Genomic DNA, 25,645 nt, shown 5'->3' with positions numbered 1-25,645 from the left:
TCATGTTTTAATTTTTTTTAATTTATTTTAAAATTAAAATAAATATCAATGTAAAAATCTCTGAGAAAACAAACATTGCCCTTGTTTAATGTGGAATATTACAGCTCGTAATGTTTCCATGAAAACTCTTTAATAAATTATATCATATACAGATGATGACACAGAACGTTACACAACAAACGCATCCTTGCACTGCTCGAGTATGATTTTGTGTACTTCGCAACAGCAAGTCTCATCTATTATTTCTTTTTCCAAAGGAGGTTGAATCAACATCCACAACGATGAATACAACGAGAACAAACAGAAGGGAGAGAAAGGAAGATGGAAACAATGGAGTTTGGGAAAGCGGCCTTCTGTGTGTTGAAGGAAACAGCACTGACAGAGGTATGAAGGCCTGTGGAGTACGTGAGCACTGAATCCTGGCGGCTCGTTCTACGGTCCTACAGGTGTGTTTTTTATATAGCTTTTACCAGCCGTGCTTGGGATAACAGCACACTGAGGCGTTCAGAAGGCCGCTTCTGCCTAACACTTCATCTGTCCACTTAAAGTGGCTTTTCACTGATCTGGTCTCCCTGGAATAACACGTTCTCTCTTCCCTCCGTTAAACAATATAATGATATAATGATGTATTTTTTTTAAAAACATTTTATAACTTTATTTTCGTACAAATCTATATAACCCAAATTTTAGAAATCTTATTTACATGAAAAAGTTTAAAATGGCTATAACGGCCCACCCCAAGAAACGTTCACACGTTTTTTTTTTTTTTGAGTTTTTGTCTGTTCAACGCTTTTTCTAGTACAAAGAAAAACACGCAATAGACCAAGCCAAAAAGTCTCCTCTTCCTAAATGTATGATCATAGGAATCATCACCATCCTCAACCTGTCCACCTTATCCCATGACTCATTTTATTTAAGGGGCAAAATAGAGAAACAAAAACGGAAAGAGAAAAATTATAATAATAAAGGTGGGTAACTTCGTCATTCGGTGCTGTCCTCTTGGTTTACCCCTCATGGGCAGGAGGAACAGCTGTTATTGGCGGCAAAGGTAAGAGGAACGTTCTCTCCCTCTAGTGGTGCGTTTAAAGCACCGCAGGACACAGGGCTCACACACCGCCCTCTTCCGCACAGCCTCCGCCAGCTGTGTAGCGAAACTCCTGCAGGTTGGACACACCGTGGAAGTGCACAAACGCACCTGCCACCACCAGGATATGGAACAGCTGATGGGAGTGGAACTGCAGTAGACAAAATGATGACAAGGTACAGGTTAGATACAATAGAAGGCATTTAGTTTGGATTATGAACTGTGTGTATGACTTTCAGGGATATTCAACTCACCCAGATGTCACACTTGCCAGGGAAGAATCTCTCGGGTATGCGCGCGGCGTACAGGCAGGCTCCGGTGATGTACAGGGCGGCCATGAGGAACAGCCAGCCCATCTGACCCATGGTGGTGGCCCTCAGGAAGCCCTCTGTGATCATAAAGTGCAGCGAGGGAATGACTCCACTGAGACCCAGACCCACAAACACACCTGAGACACACAAAACAGAGCAGGTATTAATTTAACTATTTATATTGCATTACTAGACACTTCTAGTAATGCAATATTACTAGAAGTAATTACAATTTGTTAAAATACATTTCTTTGCGCCGACGAAAACCAATTCACAAAATTAACGGAATACATAGTTGATATAAAAAAATTGGATGACTAGTAATTTCTGAATACTTAATTTGAGAAAAAACCCATCTAATTATTGGACAAAAAACCTCTGCACGTAATAACCTACAATACGGTCTAGCACTTGATGGCTGCTCTTTCATCGATACCAATCTTTCATTTCAAAGCCACATTTCTAGCATCTGTAGAACCGTATTTTTCCATCTTAAAAATATATCTAAATTACAATATATGCTCTCAATGACAAATGCAGAAAAAGTAGTTCATGCGTTCCTGACCTCAAGGCTAGATTATTATAATGCTCCACTGGGTGGTTGCCCTGCACCTATTCTTAATACCAAGAATATCAAAATCAACTACAGTAGATCCTTTTCCAATCTATTACCTAAACTCTTCAATAGTCTTCCTAGATTAAAAACATCTCTTTAACCTGGCTTACACATAGAACATGATACATTTCTATTATTCAAATCAGTTAAATGATTGTTAGGCTGCATAAATTAGGTGAACCGGGAACACTTCCCATAACACCTGATGTACTTGTTACATCGTAAGAAGAATAGCATCTACTCTTAATATTAGTCTGTCCGTCTCATCCTTATCCCGAGGTTACCGTAGTCAGCCGGATCCGGTCCATATCCAGATCAGATGGTGGACCTGCACCTAGACACGACCAAAACGCAGCCCTGAATGTCAGCAGAGAGACCGTGTCTACATGACGGCCGTCGGCACAGATCCTCAGCAAAGACCACGAGAACCAGACAGGTCCTCCAAATAGACCCTATGGCCAGCTTTGGCTCCATACCGGCGTGATGAATCTATCTTCAAGCAAAAGGAACTGGATGAATATTTGAATGCTACCGATCTGAATTCTGACCTGTGATACGGCCTGAATTCAGAACGAGCCTGGGTTCTCTCAAGTTTTTTTTTTCTCCTTTCTGTCAGGAGAAAAATATTCTGTCTGATGGAGTTTGGGTTCCTTGCCACTCTTTCCTCTGGCTTGCTTAGTTGGTGACACTTAATATTCAACAATATTATTGATATGACTATACTGACGCTGTTGTATGAGAACTGAACTGGACGATGACAAATAAAGATGACGTAACTTCTAGACCTCCAAAATAACACTCATTAAGCACCAAGTGCAAGCAGAACTTGGCAGAAAAAACAATAAAAAATAATGCAAATAATTTTATGGCCAATAATTTCTCCATTCACCCATCACTGGCAAATGGCAGAAAGCTAGATGTTTTTGCCTGGGACATTCCTGTTATACTGCTCATAGATGTTATGGTGTTATATCAGGATTTGAAGTAAATTGTAGCCTACTCTGATCTAAAACACACAGCAGCTAAACCCACTAGATGACCACAAGTTGACCGATCAGTCTGCTTTTTTCTTAAACAACAGAGTGAGAGTCTTACCGGCCCTGACTCCGCGGTACTGTGGCGTGGCAAAGAAATCGCACTGTGAGACGGTGATGGCAGCGACCCCCAGGATACACACCACTATCAGGTATATGAAACATGGCTGAGGGGAGCAGTAGAAGGAGTAATACAGCCACGGTACAAAACTGCCCATGATCAGGAACGCGATGCCCGAATAGTCTAGCCTGTGATAGGAGTGAACGAGAAAGAGGAGGCTTGGAGATTCATTCATATGAAAAACATACTGAACTTCCTTTATTAACCTTTATGTACTAACAATTGAATACATATACATAAATATTTTTTAACATTAGTGGTGCATTATAGACTAAAAATGAACTATCAAATTAACATCAGCTGAGATTAATAAATGATATAAAATGATCATGGTGCATCAACTAATATTAAAGTACAGAATCTTATCATTAAGTGTTAGGTGTGCTTACTTTGAGAAGACACGGGACACCCCCTCCGAGTGGCAGTAGACTGTGTGAAAGAGCCAGGAGAAGGAGAGGCAGAGAATGGCCCCCAGGAAGAACATGCCGATGACGATCTTCTCTTGGAATGGTGCCACGAACGACATATTGGGTCTGAACATGTACACGATGCCCAGACAGAGAAAGAACAGGCAGCCTGAAGACACAAGAGAAATAGTGTAAAAATGTATGTGCAGATAAATGTGTTGACGCTAATTTTATAATTTGTAAAGTTATATAGAGGCCCCTCCCCGCTACAGGTACAATTCTATAATTCAATAAATGCATTAAAGTACAAAGAGTAAAATCGATCTGAACACAAAGTACATCAGAAAGCTAAACGGTTACTAGTATAACATCAAACATCTCCCTAGTCTATTATGGCTCAGTCATACCACTAGTCCAAAGGTGTAGAATATCAATAGCTGCACATTACCATATCACCTCATGATCAATACCATTATCTAGGCCAAGAGTCTATTATGTTTAGAATGTCCTCTACATTTCCCATGCTGTGTGAAATATGCTCACATTGCTCTAGGTGGCAGCACAGAGTCAGACAGCTGAAAGGGAGAACTTATTGTGCAGATGCATTTCCACTTCATTTAAATGTAATTGTATCCAGTCAACATTTGAAGTGGATCATTCAAAACCTATCATCAAAGTTATACATGAATTTTGAACAATACCCGTTCTTGTCTTAGGACAACTTTGATTAACTTTTTATCCACTTCAAATGTTGACTATGTATATAATATATACAGCAGTAAGTAAATAAATATGTTTTGTGGGTACCCAGAAGATGTGTCCAAATGTTGCCCGTTTCCGTGTGGATTCTGAAGATGCTCTTGAAGCAAGCTCTGAAGGAGGGCATGGGTGGCCGGTGCCCATGCAACAGGAAGTCATTATCCTTCAGCCAATCAGGGAGGACGTCATGAGGAATGACACGCCATCTACCCTCCCACATCTAAGACACAAAATTAAAAGCATCACTGTAAGCGCTCAAAAGTAACCCTGCAGTTTTGAAAAAAAAAAAAAAGATATATCAGGCCACTCTTTGACATGTCATTACGCTTAGCTCAGGTCAGCATTACTGGTTGGCATGAGAAAAGCCCTCTCATTTAACTTCAGAAAGTAATTATACGGTCTATGCGTGTATGTGAGAGAGGACGAGAGCAAGAGATAAGCATCAAAGTAATTATGAGTTAAGGGGCAAGCAAAAATTATACAGAGAGCCAGAAATACTCTACAGAAGTATGCTAGCACAAAGCTAGGTGCACAAGTATACACTGTACACTCAGCATAACGTTGCAAGTAAATTACTGTCATAGTGGCGCAACAATTTATAGCTTGCTACCTGAATAAGACATACGGTTTAAAGACATTTGATTGTAAGTCTACTGCTCCCTCAACTACCAAGTACTGTTAGGTTGAACATAGTTTAACTCTCTCACACAACCTGTCCAAAAGAGGAATAGAAAATCTGTTATATTATAGTCCTCATGAACTGAAGTGAATGTTTTTTTAAATGCTGAACTACATCTGGATTTTTTTTCTCTTGTGTGGTTTTCATAAAACTAGGTTGCCTAGCTTCTCTTTACCAGCTGTGGTGAGACTGCTGAGAAGCAGCATTAGTTGAAGTATCGCTCTGCCAAACAAGACTGCAGAAACCACTCCGGTGCAATCATACCAGTCACAGGCGTGACCACAGGATTACACATACAGTGACTACAGAAGAGGGCAAAGAGGCCTATGTCTACATTCTGAACATGCTGTATCTACTGAGAAGTGTTCTTAGTTTTCCATGTATATCAAGACACTTTTAAATAAATAAAACAAAACAAATGAATCTAGGTCAGGTTATTTGATTGACATGAGCCTTTCAGTCATCTGTCAAGATATGTTCTCAAAGTCTGCGCTCCTTTCAATACTCTGTACCTGAGTGCTGATAGTGAATGGCACTGATTGGATCTTGCACTGTGTTTGCTCTTCGACACAGAGAGCTTTGGCTTTTTCCCCAGAGGGAGAGAGGAAGGAAAGAGCCATTAAAGTAGAAGGGGCTCAAAAAGCAAACTAAACTTGAGCTGGTTTATAGGGCACAGTATTGCAGCACACGCTACAAAGGACGGCTTTCAGTTCCTGTTTCTCTGCATATGGCAGACTCTGAATACAAGATAGAAATGAGAGGCTGCTGGCGCCAGGAGATGGGCGTATGGTTTGGCAGGGATGTTTTCCGTATTGGTGGACTGTGCCATGTTCGTGCAAAAGCAGCTGTGAGCACTCAGCTCGTGTCAGGTGCGTTGATGTCATCCGTATGACCCTCGACATATAAACTCAACGATAATGCACAGGGTCTCAGCTGCGACATTAATGCGCATGTGTGTTGGTGTGTGAGAGATGAACGCAAAAGATTCTGACCTTGTGCACAAACTCCTCCATCCTCTCCATGGCGTGGTGTGCCTGTAGCAGAAGGCCTTCGTCAGAGCTCTTCTCCTCTTCCTCATCATCCTCTCTTTCTGTCGTTTCCTCCTTTTCATGCACCACCCTCCTCGCAACGAGGCACTGAAAACACAAAATCAAAAGTCAGGTTTCAGAGTTTATTTTGTTTCTATATTTCATATTAATCAAAGGGCAATAATAATGCTGAGAATTAATTTAGGTTACATTTGAACATATAATCCTCTTGGTGAAGATGCATCTCAATATAAATAATGCACTGAAATATTAAAGAAATTAAGATTTTCTAAAACGATCCTGACCCAAACATCACACTAAATAAAAGGTCATTTAAGCACTCTCTAACACACACTCACATACTCTAATACCGCATTGATTGGTACGACCTTGCTTATGGCACGTTTTCAGCACATTGTGTGTTAGAAGCAAAGCCCTGCTGACTCGCTCCAATTTATCTTTCGGTGCACAGCATGTGCTTATACCAACAATCAGCGCATATTTAAGCCCCAAGAGGCATATATATGCTCGTCTATCAAACATACAATGTTGAACACACTAGGGTGCATGTGCAAACATCACTAACACAAACTATTAACAATATCAGGGGGAACACATTCTCTCAGGTACTGCCACTGCTCAGCCACACACACACGGGTTTCGCTATACTTGAGAGGGCCTAATGTCCTCACTTACATAGGGAGATAGATATGACAACTGACTAGTGAGAACATTTTACTGGTCCACACTAGTTAAAAAGGCCAACACTGTTTTATATTGAAATCTAGTGTTTTGCACATGATTCTGTGATGGGTAGGGGTTGGCCCACAGAGAAAATCATTAACCTGATAGAAAAATCAACGTAAGTCTATGCAATGTCCTCACTAATATAATTAAATAAACGTTTGTGTTCCCAGAGCAGCCTGCATTAAATAAATAGAAAGCTGGCTTTGCCTTGTAGCAAATCTGCGGCAAAAGGATGCGTCCCAAACTGCTGAACAAACAGATTAGATAGGAGAAAGGGTTGCAGGTAGTGAAAGTGTAAAGAGTTGTTCAGTAGCTCAGGTTAACAAGCCTCTCTTAAGCAGATCAGACTTGGGCAGTGGGACAATCAGCATCTCAGTAATCAGCGCTGACGTGGCATTAGCATGCTACTAATTCCCTAGCAGCTTTGTGAATAGCCCGTCCCCTTTCCTTCAGCTGACACTGAAACACACACAGCTGGAGGGTGTCCTCAACAGAATAGGGTATGACTGGAGCAGAGGCACGGACACAGATGACCTTGAAGGCCCTGCGCAGGAGCGTCAGCGTCACTTCCAGTGGGCAGCCAGCAGAGGTCCTACTGCAGAGCGTTCAGTGCCATTTTGACACAGTGTAAATGCACACAGATGACAGGAGACAAGATTCAACAGAACGCATCTGAACCACATTTTCCACTATATAATTAGGTGGAGTCAGTCAATAAAATCAGAAACAGACGCTTTGTGTTCTTGCACCCTTTTTGCTTTAGCCCAGCAGCGCTTTAAGGCAGGTCCATAAATAGACACACTTCAATGGTTTCTAAACTTATTCAGCCTTGAGTAGCTATTCAACGTCACCAGATTTATAGCAGAAAGACGAATTGCATTTTTGCATCAAACAAGGCACCTCGGCACAAGCCTTCGAAGTAAAAAATAAATAAATTGAGTTGATGACAGTATCGAATGCGTGACATCTAACGATTAAAATAATTTACAAAACAATTATGAATAATAACACTAATTATGAAAAATTATGAAAAAAACACTGCCAAGTCTAATAAAGGAGAAACCAGAGCAAAGGTCACTATGCAATACAGTAAAGCACTTCAAGAGTCTTAAATATATTTTCATGTGACAAACTATCTGTCTAACATGGGAAATCTAGGACACTACAATGGACAAGTAAACCAGTGAGGTCACAGTTATAAGGTCTAAGCTAACTGCGTATTTCTTGTCAACAAGAGGAACCAACCAGAACCAGAACTGGATGTATAATGCATGAATAACCTACTTCTGATGCCTGCCAGCGTGACAGTGTTCTGTAAGTGTGACAGTGTTCGGTTTGCTCTGTTACAAGAGTACGTGTGCATATTAAACGTGATGTCTGCCACAGTTTTTCCGCCTTAATGCTTTAAATCAGAAAATATTCAAGGGTGCTATTCATAGCTCAAAAAAAATACCACTCTTGCTTCCTGTGAATGTGAGGTAAAGACATCAAGTGTTCCTTTTACGATACTTTATGCCTAAAAAGGGCCCAAAATAGAGCTCTCACTGGGCTTAAAAAGCCTATAAAGAAACCAACGAGAAAAAAATGAGTCTTGTATACACTGCTAAAGACAACGTGAGCGGACTCGACGATCTTATCGTCTTTGTGAGCTGCTGTTGTAAATAAGCTGTAGTTGATTCTCCAGTTGGGAGGGCAGGGCGTGAAATAAAATTAACTCCTCAGCTATGGTTTTCATCTTAGGTCACTAAAGGAAAACTCAAAACACCCAAAAAAAAAAAAAAAAAAGCCTGCACAACACGATGTGCACACCTCAGAAAGGCATGCGTGAACAGAGTCATACGACCAGTTTCTCACCCTTTCCAACTGAATTTTCCAGAAGGAAGGAAATGGCAAGTCTTCACATCAGATGACATTTCTTTCCGTTTTTCAGCTTTCAATAAAGTCAACACTTTCCCAGAGAAGGCGTATTACTGTATGGTTATTTAATATTTAAATGATTTTTCTACTGAATTTCCAATAAAAATATCTATATTGAGATATATACGGTTACTGTGATATAAAATGACTCGTACTGTAATATAAGATTTGTCATCCCACCCAGCCTTAATCCTAGAGTAATTGAGATTTGCAGTGTTATGCTCACTGCGTGCACTGACTGGCTGGATGTTACGACCCTCTCTAGAGATCATCAAGTACCATAAGGGGGTGGGGGGGACACAGCTGGGATAGGTCTGTGTAAAGGAAAGGGGGAGAGTAAATACAGAAAAAGAACTGGCTCAACACCTCATAAAACCACCATGTAGGTTTATTATGGAGCCGGATTAATTAAAAAATATATATAAAATAGGCTACTTCAATGCAACATTGTACTCTAGTCCACTTAAACTCTTCAGTATGTTCACCCAAGCTTAGATGACATGCAGTCTGTCTGATTTGCTGGGTTTAGCATGACTCAGCTGTAATACCCCGCCACCTGCTACCTAAGAACACGGCCAACATCTTAAAAGCTTTGTTTAGGGGATGTTGTTCCTTCACTGATCAGAAACAAGAGACCACATATGGTGAAAATAAAGCAGCACGTATGGTCATGATGCATCAGAGGCTACACTTGCAGAACAGTTTCTGAATGCAAGCAAACAGAGAAGTTCATTGAGCAAATTAAAAGTGTTTTTAAAAGTTATTATAAATATTTTATAATACAAAATACTGTGTACACTACAGTGCGTGCGTGCACATATACACACACACTCCCCAAACGTTTGCATGGTAGTGTAGATGTAATACTTCACATTTCAAAGAACTAAGAAAAGTCATGCGTTTCCATTAAACGACTCACTCTTAAGACAAAATGTTAAACTTCATCAGTAAATTATTAAACAAACTTCAAAATACAGAATATAAATGAATGCAAGATTTTTCTGTATTTTCTGTCTGAAAGTCAGACACGTACAGTAGTCTCTGCAGGAGGCCAGCTGGTCTCTCTGGGTCAGCTCTGGGGTCTCGTGTGAGATTAGCGAGAAGATGGCAGGTCATATTCCCAGCCCATGTCTGGAAGTCAAATTAGAGCCAGATCACGTGTGAGCTACAGAAGAGGGCTAGGCCAAGCTCAAACGGTCCTTAAAAACACAAACGAAATAGCCGAAACAACTGCTTTGTTGAAATCTATTGATTTTTTTTTCTTACATCAAACCTCTTACATTATAGATTCATTAAAAAATGTTCTAACCAGTTGCAACATAAGTTTACAACATCTATTAATTATTCTATCAACATTGAATGCAAAATGCTGCCAAAAACCATCTACATATTTGATGTTATGAACATGACTAACACAGAAACCAATTGCCTATCAAAAAGTCTGGTGGGTCAGATGCTTCGTACAAAAACTCATGGCCGGTGCTTTATCACGTCAGGCGGGCCTGGTGAGGACACGGTGTGAAGGTTCATGTAAAGGCATGTTCCATCATTAAATGGCCTCATTAAGTCAACAGTGTAAGCAGTCATGATGGTAAATGCCGTTCAAACATCAATAGACAGGCTATTGCTGTGTGAGGAGTCTAAATATTTACGCCAAGCATGCTGGCACCTCATCACGGGGAATATAAAAATAATGTAGCACATATGCACAGCACTCAAAGGTGACTTTAAAAGACCTCATGAGATATTTTGAGACTGAGGCACATGTTCAATGACAACAGCAGCAAAAGTTTGGCACAGTAGCTAGCACGGGTTTGGTAGGGATATGATCCTCCTGTACATTTCAACTCCTGGAACATCCTGTTGCTGTCCTCTGGAATTGCATAGCCTCAGTGGGAGGGCCACGAGTCTCATTTAGTACAGTGCGGAGGCTACAATAGTTCAGCAACAACATCTACGTTTCTCTGAACCAGAACATTTATTACATGGGTGAGTTATTTAATTTCCCCTCGCTTTCCTAGAAAGCATACATAAATTCGATAAGCTAAGCAATGGTCAGGTGCTAAACACATGAACACATACAAAAAAAAGTTAATGTTTTAGACGGAAGTCTCTTAAGCTCAGCAAGGCAGAATATATTTGATCAAACAATACAGTAGAAAAAGTTATTTTGTGGAATTTCTTTACAATTTAAGTACTTTTTTTTTTTTTACTTAAGTAACCCTTTTAATTGTATTTGATTAGAAGTACATCAAATTTAATTGATAGAAAGTTCAAAAGAACAGCATTTATTTGAGTATTTTGTAACATTAAAAATGTCCCTACTGTCACTTTGAATCAATTTAATGTGTCCTTAATTTAATAGAAGTATTCATTTCTTATTAAACCCAAAGTTTTGAACATTAGTGTATTTTTATTAATTAGGAAAGTCCTTCATCTGATAGACAGTTGTCCCATATCTCAGCATTGATATCAAGGGTTTGAAGGTCAGTCATGGATCAACAGAACTGAACGTTAAGCAAAATCTCCCGATAAGATTGCATGTGCACCCCAGGACTTGTGATTGCACAAGCGTCTGAGAAGTTCCTAAAGTCCACAGCCACATGTTTAGTTCATTTCCCTCTCTGAGTCTGTATCACATTGCCCCAAACTTACACAGATTTGTCTTGCAAAACAACACTTTGTCCTTGGTTCACTGAAAGCAGAATGCAATCCAGCCAAACAGGTTTAGCCAGCACTTTCTGCAACTGATAATTATCTTTTCAGGCTGGCACAAAAATACATGACATGACTGGATGCACCTAGAACAACAACATGTTTAAATGCAACATTGGCTTGTTTTTAAATGTTTTCATTTTCTTCAGGACATTATTTTCCTCTATTATCTAGACATAGCCTTTGTCACAGTAAGAATGACCTGATATACACTGCCTTGATACTCACAATCTTTATAATTCACATAGTCTGTGTGAATACACAAATTTTGTGCCATCTATGCCCTCAAGTCACTGTAACCAGCACCAAGTGTGAACACCCTACGGGAGCAAGATTGAAACTTTCAGCCGCCTGTTCAGGGAGACAATGTCCCACAGGGGACACGGGACAGCCTCCATCTTCACTTACGAATCCTTGTGTGTGTGCTGTTCTGTCACCCTGCACTCCTTATCGAACCCTTATAGCAACCTGTTCAAGACCACAGAGTCGGCAGACCCCTGGCCATCCGTTCTTCTGAATCCTCCTCCGTCTTCAGCCCTCTACCTTCCACAACATACATCACATGTTTGCCACAGTGAAAGCACATTTTCTTGCTCAATCAGGAACTGACCTTTATACAGACTAATCTCAGCACCCGTGTTCCCGCGCGCATGTGACACTGACTCAAACTTTCGTTTCGTATGCACAGAGACAGAACTCAAAAACAGATTTTCAACCTTTGCAAATCCTTAGGGACAGGAAGCTGGAATTAATGAAGCTCTTTATCCCAAAAAAGATCTCCCTTCCTGAGTTCCAGAACCGGGAATGATCAAACTAATTACAATAGCACTGGTTACTTTGGTTCCCAAAACATCCATAACAAATACAGTTTTTATTTTTATTTAGGAAGTCAATAGTTTGGGAATGTCTGCAAATTTCCAAGCCCATGGGATTTCCAGACATTAAGGCTTTAATTGAGATCATTTTACTAATGCACTACACATTGGTTTCCTCAGAAATGACCAACTGCAATAAGGCTACAGATTAATGGTGAAATGAATTACGTGTCTCTGATTACAGAGAACAAGCGGTACCACAGAAATACCACAACATGGAAAGCACCAGGGGAAGTTCTGACTATATGGAGAGACTAGTTATCAGGGTCAGTCATCTGAAGAGTTAATTGTTTTTAGTTCACCATGGGCACGAGGACACATATGACATCATCAAAAACGAGCGATTACAGTGATAGATGTTCAACTTTATCCTACTTCCATTAATAGAAAGAAATAATCTGACAGTCTTCCAAATCAACAGAATTAAGTAGAAGTTCCTGGTTAAAAATTTACCTTGGAGTCTTTCTGCTGTAACCATACGAAAACCAATCATCTAACTACACTATTGCCATAGCACCAAGGCAGAGCTGCGGATTGGAGGAAAACAACCTGTTTCCTTTGGAAAAGCAAAGAGCATAACGCAAACAGATGGAATCAACCCCCTTTCATTAAGAACAGTACAACCTGAAGATCACATTTCCAATGCAACTAACAATGCACTGTAGCTTTTTACATCAAACTTAAATCATCTATCCTAGCATCTTTCACCCTTGCATGAAAGCAGGTGTGTTTGGCAGTTGTTCTTTGACCTATAACCAAGTTAACAGGTGTAATTGTACTAGTGTAGTGAGCTTCAATGCATGCTTTGAGAAGCAGAAAAGATAGGCTCAATGTATGGTCCACTGCATTCAGTGATAAACCAATGTCTTTCAGCAGTAAGTCAAAATATTTCTTTAGGGTAGTAATGGACCACATACGTGAGTAACGGGACATATTCTAGTGTTAAAACAAAGGCAGAATTGGACATGTTGCATTCATGTGTATGAACTATAAATGCTGTTTGTTTGTTGTTGTTTTTAACACCATGTTAGCTTCTTCGGATATTTTCCTGGTGAAAAAGTAAGATATTTAAGACCCTTTTTTCTTAAACATTCAAAAACTAAACCCAATATCCCGAAGCTAAAACCAATACATCCTTGTCCCACCCGAAGATTCATCTGATTGGTCCAGTAAAGCCAAATATGTTCCTCTAACGCATTTTTACATTAACCAATATATATATTTCTAATTGTCCAGATTGCATTCTGTGTGAACAGCTAAGACATTCACCTAAATTTAAATAAATATAAAAAAACATGAAAACTTTATGCACAAAGGTGTAAAATCTACACCTGGTTATGAACATAAAAATGAGTGTAGAAATAATGTTCACTTGGAAATTAAATGCACAAACAATTACAAAGAAAAACTGCAACTAGAAAATCTAAAATAGTATTTTCTTGATAAAAACAGTCCAATCATCTGTTTTATTTACAACTTTGGAAAATATTTTTTTACAGTGTGTGAACGTGGACAATTATGGCACACTCAGGGGAAAATAGCTGATTCTCATTTTCCAGGTATGTTCACACGCCACAGTCTCTCCTGTATAGGTTGATGTTTAGGTCAATTAAACCCTCATTAAATTTTTACAACGATTTCTCTTAGTTGCACAAAAAGGGGAGTCCTAAATAGTGTTTGCACAGTATGCAGACACAAAAATGTAACCTCATCTACCAGAAACATGATGCAAAATAAACAGAACAGTGTCCATTACTGTGTCCTGAGGCCCGTTTAAAATTTAATCAGCTTGGCCTTGTTGTCTTGGATCAACCTTAACCCAAAAAGCCAGTGGGGCGTCTGCTCCCTTCTGGGGATGGGATAGTTTTACACCTGCCCTGTCTGACCACACCACAGCCTGGCAGCCAACCACCACGTGGCTCACACAATGACTGACACAAATGTTGTCAGAGTCAGATTACACAATACACAACCATTGTGCAGGTTTCTGTTGAATACATGCAAATAACAGAGGGCGACAACTCCGGCATGCAAATACAAAAAGAGTCCTCTCTAAACCTGCAAACACAGTTACAGCTATCTGCGTATCAGTGTAATGTAGGCCTAGCTGATAAGATGTAGCTGTAGATGTGGATAAGAATCATTCACAGCAAAAAATATTTAAGCAATAACAGGAAAACATCAGCTCGTGCACAGTTTAATGTGACCGTCTTTTTCTCCCCAAGCACATTTCTCTCGACAATCCTCTAAACCCGTACACACTCCTCGACTCTCTGTCTATATTGGACTGTGATAAGTAATTATAGCTGACAGAAACAAATAACACACCGGTACAGGATCCCTATGCTGTTCTCCAATACACTCCACCTCAAATAATGAATCTGCTGGTCTCTGGGGCCATAATGGACTACATATGCAAATTAGACTGTGTGCAGTCATTGTAAAGCATTCATTAATAGTTCATTAGCTTTTATAAACAGTCCATTGAGTTCTCAAGTGAGTGCACTTATCTTATTGATTTGAGAATAATTTATAAGCCACCAGTATAAGCTACTTGTGATCCCATTCTTCTAAATACATGCACTTTATTGTGGCTGAAATGCAGGTTTCATATCCTTTGGTGTAGATGAGTGCAGTCCGCAGTTTATAAACCTCTATAAAACTGACAGTTTAACGTCTAAAATCTGTTATAAAACAGCCTACATACAAACACCTGTGACTGCACTTTAATTCTTAATGTGCCACATTGCTACAAACCATTAAAATGATTAGTTAGGCTAATAAACTACATTACTTTTCAGTGGAATTGCTTATTACTATTAATATATAAATTATTTAACATGTACTTGATCATACTCATGGAAAGCAATCAAATCTGTGTTCATGATTTTACCAAGGCTAAGGGAGTTTTTTTGCCATAGAAATCACAGTAATGCACTGCCTCTCATTGCTTTTTGTTATACTACCAATACAAACAGGGTGGTAGTCATTTAGTTGTAGTCATCGTTTTTATATCAATGCCAATATCTAAGAGCAGGGTGGTTGGCCAAGTCTGATTAAGTCTAATTAAAGCTGATACATCAGTTTATCATTAATATAGCAGTGGCCTCTGTGTGCTGCACTTACCCTGTTCTGTGCAGGGTCGTCTGCTCTGTGATCTGCACTGGGACTCATGGTGTCCTGGTCATCTGAGGTCGATGTGTGGGTGGGGTCAGTATCGCTGCTGGTGCAGACTCTGTGTCTCAAGACAAAGGCGGCGCCCTTGTCCTCCCTCACCTCCCCCCCGTCCAGTTTGCTTCCTGTTGCTTCTGCCCTTTCTTAATACCACTGGACCACACTGGACCGAGAGGACGCTTGACTCCAAAACTGTCCTCCGTGGATTTTACAGCAGAACACGAGACTCACTGCTGGACCTGGTGAAGACATAAGAAATAACATTAAATATCTAAGTGAGATGCTTGGGGGATTTTTTCACTACCATTCAAAAGTTCGGGGACTATCATCATGATTGTGTGATTGGCACAAAGAGCTCACTATTTGAAATAAAGTTATGCATCTGGTTAAACCGGTTATGTCTCGATGGGCTTACTATAGATAGAGTAAGATCTCAATAACACTACAAAGAAATTCATAAATCCTGTTTCACAACACATTTTAATCAACGATTTCTGCCTATTAGTACATAATGGGGGGGGTTGTCAAAAACGTCTCTGCAAGAATCGATAATCCAAGCTAAAAATGCAATACTTTCATCCGACTACCACACTCAGATGTTGCCACCCCTGCGGTCCAGCCAGGGTACTCGCACCACGCAAGCGCATTTGAGTTTAAACCGGTCACCTGAGGTTCGGCGTCACCACATATCTGAAGTCATGCCAGAAAGCTAATTTAAAAAGCTTAAGCATTATATGATAAAGGGAATGTTTTAACAAGGCCAGTCAGGTTCTCTAAGCAATCTGCATCCACATTCTGAGGAAATAGAGATTAGCTTGGTCATTACGCCACAACTACAGCATTTGACCAAAATCAGCCCTCTCCTTCAAACTCTCTCTGCCAGTCTGAAGTGTGTTTAATTTGAGTTGATCTCAGCTGCAAGCCTTAAGCAGTCTGCCAAGCTCACAGAAGCAAGAGGCTTCACAGTCACAGCTGTGAAACGGACAGCTTCCGTCTGCTTCTTAGAGTTTCACTCCTTTTGTAAATGAAAAGTGTGGCAACAGCAAGCAAAGGAAATCAGGTTCAGCTAGAAACTCTACTTGCACGCTGGACTGGTCTGTGTCCAGTTTGGTAAAAACATGAAGATGCCCTTTTCTTCTCAAATTCAGCTCTCTCTGGTATCACATCAACTGCATTGGTATCATGTGACACAGTAGGAGTGTGAAACTGACCCCTCTTGCTCCCATGGACTACTGTGCACTGTTTTGTGCCATCCATCCATCCATTCAGAGGGTGGGGAGGAGCCGACAAGTCATTATCGGTTAATTATCAGCTCATTCATTATGTTCACTTAATAAATGCCTGTTCAAAGGCTCTGGCCTCATTTAACTCCCACATGAGTGTCATATTCACATGCAATCCTACAGCTGTCGAAGTGAACGAAATCATGTTATCTGACTTGTAGAGTAAATGTCAAAAACATGATAGCTAAGGTTTAAACCTGGATACAAGGGGTTTGAAATGAGATTAAAGTGATTTTGAAATTTGTATGAACAGTCTGAACAATTCATCCCCACAGTGAAATTATTTCATCACTTGTAAAATTAAATTCCAGCCAGTCAGTCCTAAAGACTGGATATAAAAAAGCAGATTGGATTTTTGTGCAACACACAGTCAACAAAGTATTCCTAGGAACAAAGTTTACACAGAAACTGGTGACAATATTCATGAGCAAAATACACTTGCAAAGAGACAGGTAGTCAATTTCCATTATGTAGCTAAGACTTTTCCCGCAAGAAACAACACCGAGAAAGAAAGAAATCAAGTCAGCAAAAGTGCTTACCAGAGAATACAGGGAAGCAGGGAAAAAAGGAAATGACATTTGAAATTGATTTTCATTTGCCACTCAAACAGCTGACCACCTGTCATCTGACTTTTCTGTGTTTTCAGCTCTAAATTGTCACAGTTTGAGAATGTCAGCAATTCTATATCTGCACAGACAAGTTTCATTCTCGAAGGGAGGCAGTCTTCACACTGTGCTTTGGACCGGCAAGAACTGTCAAAATGCACCAGAGAACTGTGTCACTTATTCATGATACCAGACCTTAAACTACATCCCTCAGTCTTTCTAGAAATCTTAGATCCAGTGTAGATTCTACAGAACCTAAAAGGCATGCGTCCATTATCCTCACTGACTCTTGGTAAGGTCTCTAGAAAAGGGGACAGCCCAATAGACCTTATGAGCCAGAGAAACAAGCACATTTTTTATCTATATATTTCTATGGCATCGCTGTCGAAGAGTAAGCAGGAGAAGTGGATTTACTTATTGAACTAAAGTTATCATGAGCGTTGTAATGTTTAGAGCGGTTGGCAGAAACATCCGTAGACCGGGAAGAGTTTAAAAAAAGCAGATTGTTCGTAAATCCGTAAGATCTTACCTTCTTGCTGTGAAAACACAAACATAACAACAAGCGCAGAACTGGAAAGGGACAGGCTACATAGGTCTATAGTAAGATGCAAAAAGAAGAATAGTAAACAGAGCTTAGGACTACAAGTATATGTGTCGCAGGTTTCAGTGTCCATGTCCACTTGACTCAAGATGTACTTTGTGGCATCAGTCATTGTTCAAGTGTGAGCATGAAGGAAATGAGTCATAAACACTGTAAGGAGAGAGACTAAGACGGACAGCCACAGATAGACAAGCACTTGGCTGCCAGACATGTCGCACACTACACCATCACATGTGCTACTTACATGACTAACTAAACTGGACAGAGAAATGCTTGCATTACGCTTGACTCGTGAAAAGCTATACTGCATCCACCTCTCGGTTTACAGAAGGTCGCGCGCACACACAGAAATTCAAAGTAGAAGTGGTGATTCATGGAATTGTAGCATAGAATAGCTTTAATGTTTTGGCAGTAGATGAACCTTTTCCCAGTAGAGGAACAGCTTTGCCAACCGTGTGAATCACGTATATGATGATAACATCCATGTGACTCATAATCGGTGTAGCGACTGCTTCAGAGATTGTATTTGTATAATAATAATAGTGCATAAAATACATTTATGTTTATAATATCTCACACATTGGGGTTTCGTGTTTTATGGGGACATTCCATAGACATAATGATTTTTAAACAGTAAAAATTGTATATGTCTGTCCCCTAACTCTAACCCAACCTAAATTGGGTTACATGAAAAACCTTTTATGTTTTCACTTTATAAGTGGTTTTCCTGAAGGGGAGCGCACGCACCAAAATCAATCGATTCTCATAACCTAAAATTTTTAACAGAACATGCTTTCATCTAAAAAAACCCCCCTGAAAAATCTGGGTCCAAATCCATCTAGCGTTTAATCAATGCATGAATTATACATTTAAAATTAACTGCACTCCAACAGCTATTTGTTTTCTCACTTCAATTATGAGAATATTACTTAAATATAATTAATTATAAATGTCAAATAGGCTATTACCTAATTTAACATGTATTTATTAAGTGTGTGTGTGTATATATATATAATTATTATTATCATTTTTATTCATTTTTTATTCTTAACCTTTTTACACATAGCCTATATAATATATATATATATATATATATATATATATATATATAATACTGCACAACAGACATGTACATTGTGTTCAGTGATACCCTGCAGCTATATTCAAAAAGTAGACCACACTGGAGCCAAATAACATGTCGCTACAAGACATAAATAAATACACAGCTACAACATCTGATTATCGTTTTCCTGAGGATTAGGCCTATAGACCGAAGGAAAAAAAATTCTAAACCAAAACAAGGAAGAGAACGGAGAAACCCAAACAAAAGCATTTGTTGGAGCCAGCCATTGTGTGTGTGTGTGTGCGTGTGTGTGTGCGTGTGTGTGTGCGTGTGTTGACTCATGTGACAGTGTAAGAGAGTGAACGGAGAGCTTAGGGGTGTGCCGTCTGTTGGTCATGAGACCAGAGCTAAACACCAGCGCAGCACTGAACTTCTGTCAGAGAGAAAGAGGCCCTTTGTGAGAGAGTGAAGAGGACAATACACTACTTCTAATATATATATATATACATAGGCTTAGGCTATATAAAACAGGTGTGAATCTTCACTTGCCTCACGATTTTATTACGATTCAGATGGTAATGATCGGATTATAAAACGATTCTTGATGAATCACAATGCATCTTTTCCTCCAATTCGATTATTATTAATAATTAGCCTACTATATTAATAAATCACAATGTTCTAGTTCTTAAAAATAAGAACACAGAGTAACAAACAGTAGAACAAATACAGTATAAGAAACAATCATTCAAGTAAAAAATAAAACAGAAATTGAATAATCAAATGTAAAAATAATCACTGCATTAGGTGTATGAATACTAAACTGATGATTATTAGGCTATGGTTTAAAAAGTTACTCAGTCAAGAACAGCGAGTCATTCCCTCTCTTTTTTGTTGTTTGATTAACATTAATCAGCAGCAGGTTTATTATATTAAAAAAAAGACAATGCAGCAGCACAGATCTAATATAATGTTGCACATCAGATTTTTTCCCTCAAATGTTTGTGTTTACTAAAGACAAAACTAAATATGTTTACTTGAATGCATGCCAAGACACATATTATCAAGTGCAAGTGCGCAACACGCCGCTAAAGAGAACTGGATCACATGCGGCCTTGAGGCGGCTGTCTGTTTTCCGTGGCTTATTGAGCTTAATAACATATACACACACACACACATGCATATGAAAACATGTTATAGACAGTCATCCGGGTTTAAACATAAAATCCACATCAGCCCTCTGCCCCTCCAATGCTAAATCAGACCAAAATATATTTGGTTCAGACAAGAATTTTCTGTGCATCACTAGCTGACACTGAATAATAATAGCAACAAGTCATGACGCAGAAAGAGGTTAACCTGTCCTTCACACCACACCATGTGCCACACAGATATACACAGGCCCAGCTCATGTGCAAACCAGTGTGACCGGTCAAACTGAGAACTTTGCATAAACCTTCAATTCATCATAATGGGCGAAAGAAACTGCTGGTGTCACAATGAATAAACTAAGGCAAAACGACATGGATTACTGAGCAGCTTTCCAGTATATTATCTACACAAACAGGATGAGCCAGAGGAGACTGTCGTCTTGGCAACGTCATCCCACCTTGTTCAGATTATGGGAAGTGAGGAATGACATGCTGATGTGCTGCACACCACATAGTATTTTGGTTTTAAACAGTTAATGGCCTCATACCGACTACACGGCAAACCAAATCAATGACGATTTTCAGGAGTTGAGCAGTTCCCCTGCCATTTAAAAGATGTTTGCTTTGTCGATCAGTGCCACACAATCAGCCTCTTTGATAAGGTGTCTTTCCACACTGCAGAGGTCCACAACTCCTGCTGACACTATAATAGAGACGGACTGATAATCGGTCTGAACGACATGAACACTTTCCCCTTTATAGGTTTGGTGTAGCAATAAATTGCATAGCAAAATAAACAGCATGCAACACCACCAAAACCAAAACTGTTTTAAATGGCAAAGTAACTATGCATTGTTTGCATAGTTCACCATTTAAACTACAAAAAACTTTGAGTAAAAATAATGGCATAATAATAGTATTAATAATAATAGTTTATATAACGATTATTTTGTTATTAGTAAGAAAATTCAGAAATACAAAATTTGTTCAACTAGTACATCAGTTATTGGACACATCTGTGTTGGTGATTAAAAAAAACCAGCAAAATAAATGATAATAAATAGGCCAGTCTCTACATGGTACCACTGTCTGGTATTTAGGGTTTAATAGGGACCATGCATATTCATGAACATTGTTGTATAAAAATACACCATGATGTAAATATGCCAGAATTACTAAATAACTACTTTTTATCTGCAGTCCCTAGGCCAGTAATATAAAAATAACAAAGACAGCCAAAAATCATACAGCATTCATTCACTATAACAACAATATTGTATACATTGACAACAATATACATTGAAAAAACAAACAAACAAACATAAATAAATCAGAACCGGACGGTTTTTGTTTTATTTTGGTCGATCTACATGCATGTACAGCATTTTTGTTTGGATCCTGGATCGTGATGCAGTGGTTGCCTCTAATTTTAAATGGCTAAAGATATTGTTTAAGGCCAATTTGACCTGTAATAAAAAAAAAAAACTTACAACAAAAGTTTCCTTAAAAAAAAAAAAGGCAACCGGTATCAGTTCATTTGCTCGTAAAAAAAAATCATCCATCGGAATCTGCCATGAAAAATGGTGTACGGTGTATCCCTACTGGTTTTGTTCTATATATATAATTTTTACAAAACATTTTAAATGTGCAAAATGTCAAACTACATCACATTATCCGTCTAAACAGCTGCGACTTCTTTTAGTTTCAAAACATCACAATCTTATTCCTAAGACAACGATTGGCCTGTGCCTATTAAAACCTTTGTCAAAAATCACACTCAAATCTGCGTTTGCACTGACCGAGAGAGAGCATTTGTCATGTAGAAGTACGAAACAGCCTTTTCAACAGCAAAGTATCATTATTTCTCTTACATAAATTCAAAATAAAAGTTTATAGTTCGGGTCATTGAATCATTCATTATAACAGATTGAAATAATTCATTCAAAATAACTAAACATTTTAAATAGACTGCCACAATTAACATTTTGTATCTGATACACACAAAAAAAAATCATGATTCTCAATTTATCCAAATCGTGCAGCTGTAAACCAGTGAACCCTCTTTTCTGTTCATATCTCGGTCCAAATTTAAAACTTAAGTTGCAGACGTAACATGCAGTGATTGGCAATGAGACGACAGTAAAGAGTGCTTTTCACTTGCCTGATGCACAGACTGGCAAAGTCAATTTGAAATGGCAAGTGTTTGGTCTAAGATGCTTAACTGATGGCAGCTTTGACAAGCACAGGCTCTATTTATAGCTGATGTGACACTATTTATTTGCCCTTGCCAACAACCAAAAAAAGCAAATGCACTTTGTAGTAGTAGAGATCCCTACGTTATTATATTAAGCATTCATCCCATGCATGAACTTTGCTTTGGGAAAGGAGCTGCCAGTTATGTGAAAGTACAACTGGCTTGGGGCAAGACTTCAGTCCCATGATAACCAATTTATTTTAAGATGACTATCTGTCCTACACATATTCAAAGTGTGACACACAGGGCCTCGACTTACTACAAAAAAATACAGATAGTTATAGGGAGATGTATTAAAAATAACATACAGTGCGTGCTCAGGTTGCAACTATAGAGATCAAATTATTTTTTTATGACCAAATTAATACAGACAACTTTTTTTATGTTTAAGCGTCCACTAATGTAGGCCTACATGCAAAAATTATTTTCATTACTGTTTTTTGATACTATAATAACTATATGATTATTTCCCTACAACAATATAACAAAAACATGCATTAAGAACTTATTATGAGAAAGTTGTTTTGTGAACAAGACAAGACAAATTGTAAAGCAATTGCTATATCACTTGAAACCAACATGTGGTTATTTAAAAATTTTAGAAATTATTCAAACAATACAAGTAGCCTAACTAGTGTTTAGACACTCACCAAACAGTGGCATCGGTAGACCTGGAGTTAATAATAATATAACCAATTAAAGTTTATTTAACCAAATAATAATATTAACCAAATAATAATATAAACCAATTAAAATAACAAATATCAGTTGAGTGCATAAGATTATATTAGTCAAATCAATTAATAACCATCTCTAAGAGCCAGCATCTGATTGGATCATGGCAATATGACATTGAAGAGGATCCGAAATAATGAAGTGGACCGAGGGAGTTTATCCTCCTAAACATTTTTTAAAAAAATGAGAAGAACCTTATGTACTCATGGCGCGGGCGGCAGGAGAAAACTAGGTCAGAAACGCCAGTGGTGATGACAAGTCAATAAGATCAGCAGTGAGCTGTCAAAACACTTTCACAGTTAGATGCTTAACATAGACATTATTTGCCATTTTTAACTATTTTTGTTTTCCACACCAGTACCAGTATACCAAAAAATAAATCCACTAATGTCCATCATCATTTGACCTCAGTTTTATCCAGTTATATAAAAGGTAAGCTAAACCAAAAAGTAAAATTCAGTCATAATTTACTCACCCTCATGTTCTAAACTCCTATGACTTTCTGTCTTCCTTAAAAACACACACGTAGTAGATCTTTGGCAGGATGACAGCAGTACTAGTCACAGTACTAGTCGCTTTCTTTGTGTTGGAAAAACATAAGGCGATTGAGATTGTCATCCTGCATAACATATTTTTTTAGAGTCGAAACAGAATATTAAAATTTGGTGAACGGTCCCTTTAAATTGAAGCGGTTTTGTTTACAACCCAAACAAACACATATTCTATTGTCATCTCTCTAGTAAAAACGTAAAACTCGACCAGAACTGTCTACGAGCATACAAAATGAGGATAACGTTAATACAAGACAGAAAGATGGAAACTCCAGACAAAAGCCCCATTAGTGGTCACACTCACCTCTCAAAGACTGACACAAACAAGTCTGAAAGTGACTAACGTTAATGCACGGGGTTTAGACTACGTACTTCTATCTCCTCGCGTTCGTCACGCTCTTTATAAGCTTTAAGACGCGTCCATGGTGATATTCCGGTCTGTTAAATAATTAAATTCAAAATCCTCTTAAAAAAAATCTTAAAAACAACAGAGGAACCGTTTCAGACACCGTAGCAACGAGAGCTAGTCGGCTAGCAATACTGACACAAACAACTTAATTAGCGCAAACATACAGTCAGAACACCTTCACATATATTCTAACAACTACATGTGGATGTCAGATTTTTGCTCACCTGTTTATGTAAGCGACGGGCGGTTGTCCTTCACGAGTGTTTTTGTCGGAGTGGAGCTGCCGTTCCAGAAGACTGACTAACTGACTCGAGCTGGCTGGATTTTCTGGATGTCGTTGCGTTTCAATGTGACGTACCTCGCGTGAGGAAGAGAGGCCAATCAGAATACGGCCATGTGGTCTCGTGATCGAGTTTCAGGAGAAAGGGGTTGACGGGATCTGTAGTCCGCAGTGACTTGTTTGTGGGATTCATGCTTGTTTGTTTTTTTCACACTCACTCACAGTATTTTTTTTATATAAAATGTTATTTTATGTTTAAATATGAACTATTAAAAAAAAAAAAATACGTTAATTCACAACCATTTGGATATTGTAATTTGATGATATAAACAATATTAAGGGAGGGGGGGGGGGGGGTTATAACTGAATATATATAAATCTATAACTGAAAAAAAAAAACATGTTGATCGACCACAATTGTGAATATTGACAATTAATGATGTCCTGGACCTGTGATAAACTGAAGGCAATGTTTTTTTTGTTGTTTTTTTAATAAATGATTGCACATGCAAATATTTGCAATAACGAAAGTTGGAATATGCAGTGACATCCCTCCCTATCAATTATTCAGATATGATATCAGTGCTTACAGCTTCAGTTGTGCAATGTTGGAAGGTAGCCTACTTGATAATAATGATGTAATCAATGGCAAAAGTGAAATATCAAATGCACTATGATCCATATTGTGAAATTATAACTGGGCTTTAGCAATCATCATGAAGCAAGACTAAAGTCTGGTTACAAGACTGGATGTCTGTATGTTATTTTATTTTTCCCAGTGTGTGTGTGTACACACACACGCAAAAATAATAATAATTGTAAAATATTTGTACAATTACAAATAACAGTTTTCTATTTTAATATAGGCTATTTTAAAATGCAATTTATTCCAGTGATCAAAGCTGAATTTTCAGCATCATTACTGCAGTCAGTTTCACATGATCTTTCAGAAATCATTCTGATATGCTGATTTGCTGCTCAATAAACATTTATTATTATTATCAATGTTGAAAACAGTTGTGTACATTTTTTTCTAGGATTCTTTGATTAACAGAAAGTTCAAAAGAACAGCATTTATCTGAAATAGAAAGCTTTTAGCATTATAAATGTCTTTACTGTCACTTTTGATTAATTTAACGCATCCTTGATTAATAAAACAAAGTATTAATTTCTAAAATAAAATAAAAATCTTATTGACCCCAAACCTTTGAACAGTCGTGTATAATGTTGCTGAATCAAATAAATG

General features: G+C 38.5%; 1 protein-coding gene and 1 long non-coding RNA gene across 4 annotated transcripts; one reads left to right on the top strand and one right to left on the bottom strand.

Moving 5' to 3' along the window:
• adipor2 (adiponectin receptor 2) lies at positions 1 to 24,484 on the bottom strand. 3 transcript variants are annotated; one of them, XM_079622643.1, is made up of 8 exons: positions 24,344 to 24,484; positions 15,420 to 15,706; positions 6,004 to 6,147; positions 4,381 to 4,552; positions 3,556 to 3,742; positions 3,107 to 3,294; positions 1,339 to 1,532; positions 1 to 1,235 (listed from the first exon to the last, which is right to left on the bottom strand). In XM_079622643.1, exons 2-8 carry the CDS (start codon positions 15,465 to 15,467, stop codon positions 1,107 to 1,109), a joined length of 1,062 nt encoding a protein of 353 aa, XP_079478769.1. In that variant the 5' UTR covers positions 15,468 to 15,706; positions 24,344 to 24,484; the 3' UTR covers positions 1 to 1,106. The 3 variants fall into 3 exon arrangements, with proteins under 3 accessions (XP_079478769.1, XP_079478770.1, XP_079478771.1); XM_079622644.1 differs by lacking the exon at positions 24,344 to 24,484 and adding an exon at positions 23,635 to 23,664; XM_079622645.1 differs by lacking the exon at positions 24,344 to 24,484 and adding an exon at positions 23,075 to 23,095.
• LOC307003824 lies at positions 4,385 to 5,332 on the top strand. The gene is made up of 2 exons (XR_013798831.1): positions 4,385 to 4,579; positions 5,167 to 5,332. It is a non-coding gene; the product is annotated as an uncharacterized lncRNA (long non-coding RNA).
• Positions 24,485 to 25,645: the final 1,161 nt, after the last annotated feature.

This window comes from Phoxinus phoxinus (assembly GCF_949152265.1).
Source record: "Phoxinus phoxinus genome assembly, chromosome: 9".
NCBI classification, from domain to species: Eukaryota; Metazoa; Chordata; class Actinopteri; order Cypriniformes; family Leuciscidae; genus Phoxinus; species Phoxinus phoxinus.
This window is presented reverse-complemented; position numbering and strand designations above follow the sequence as displayed.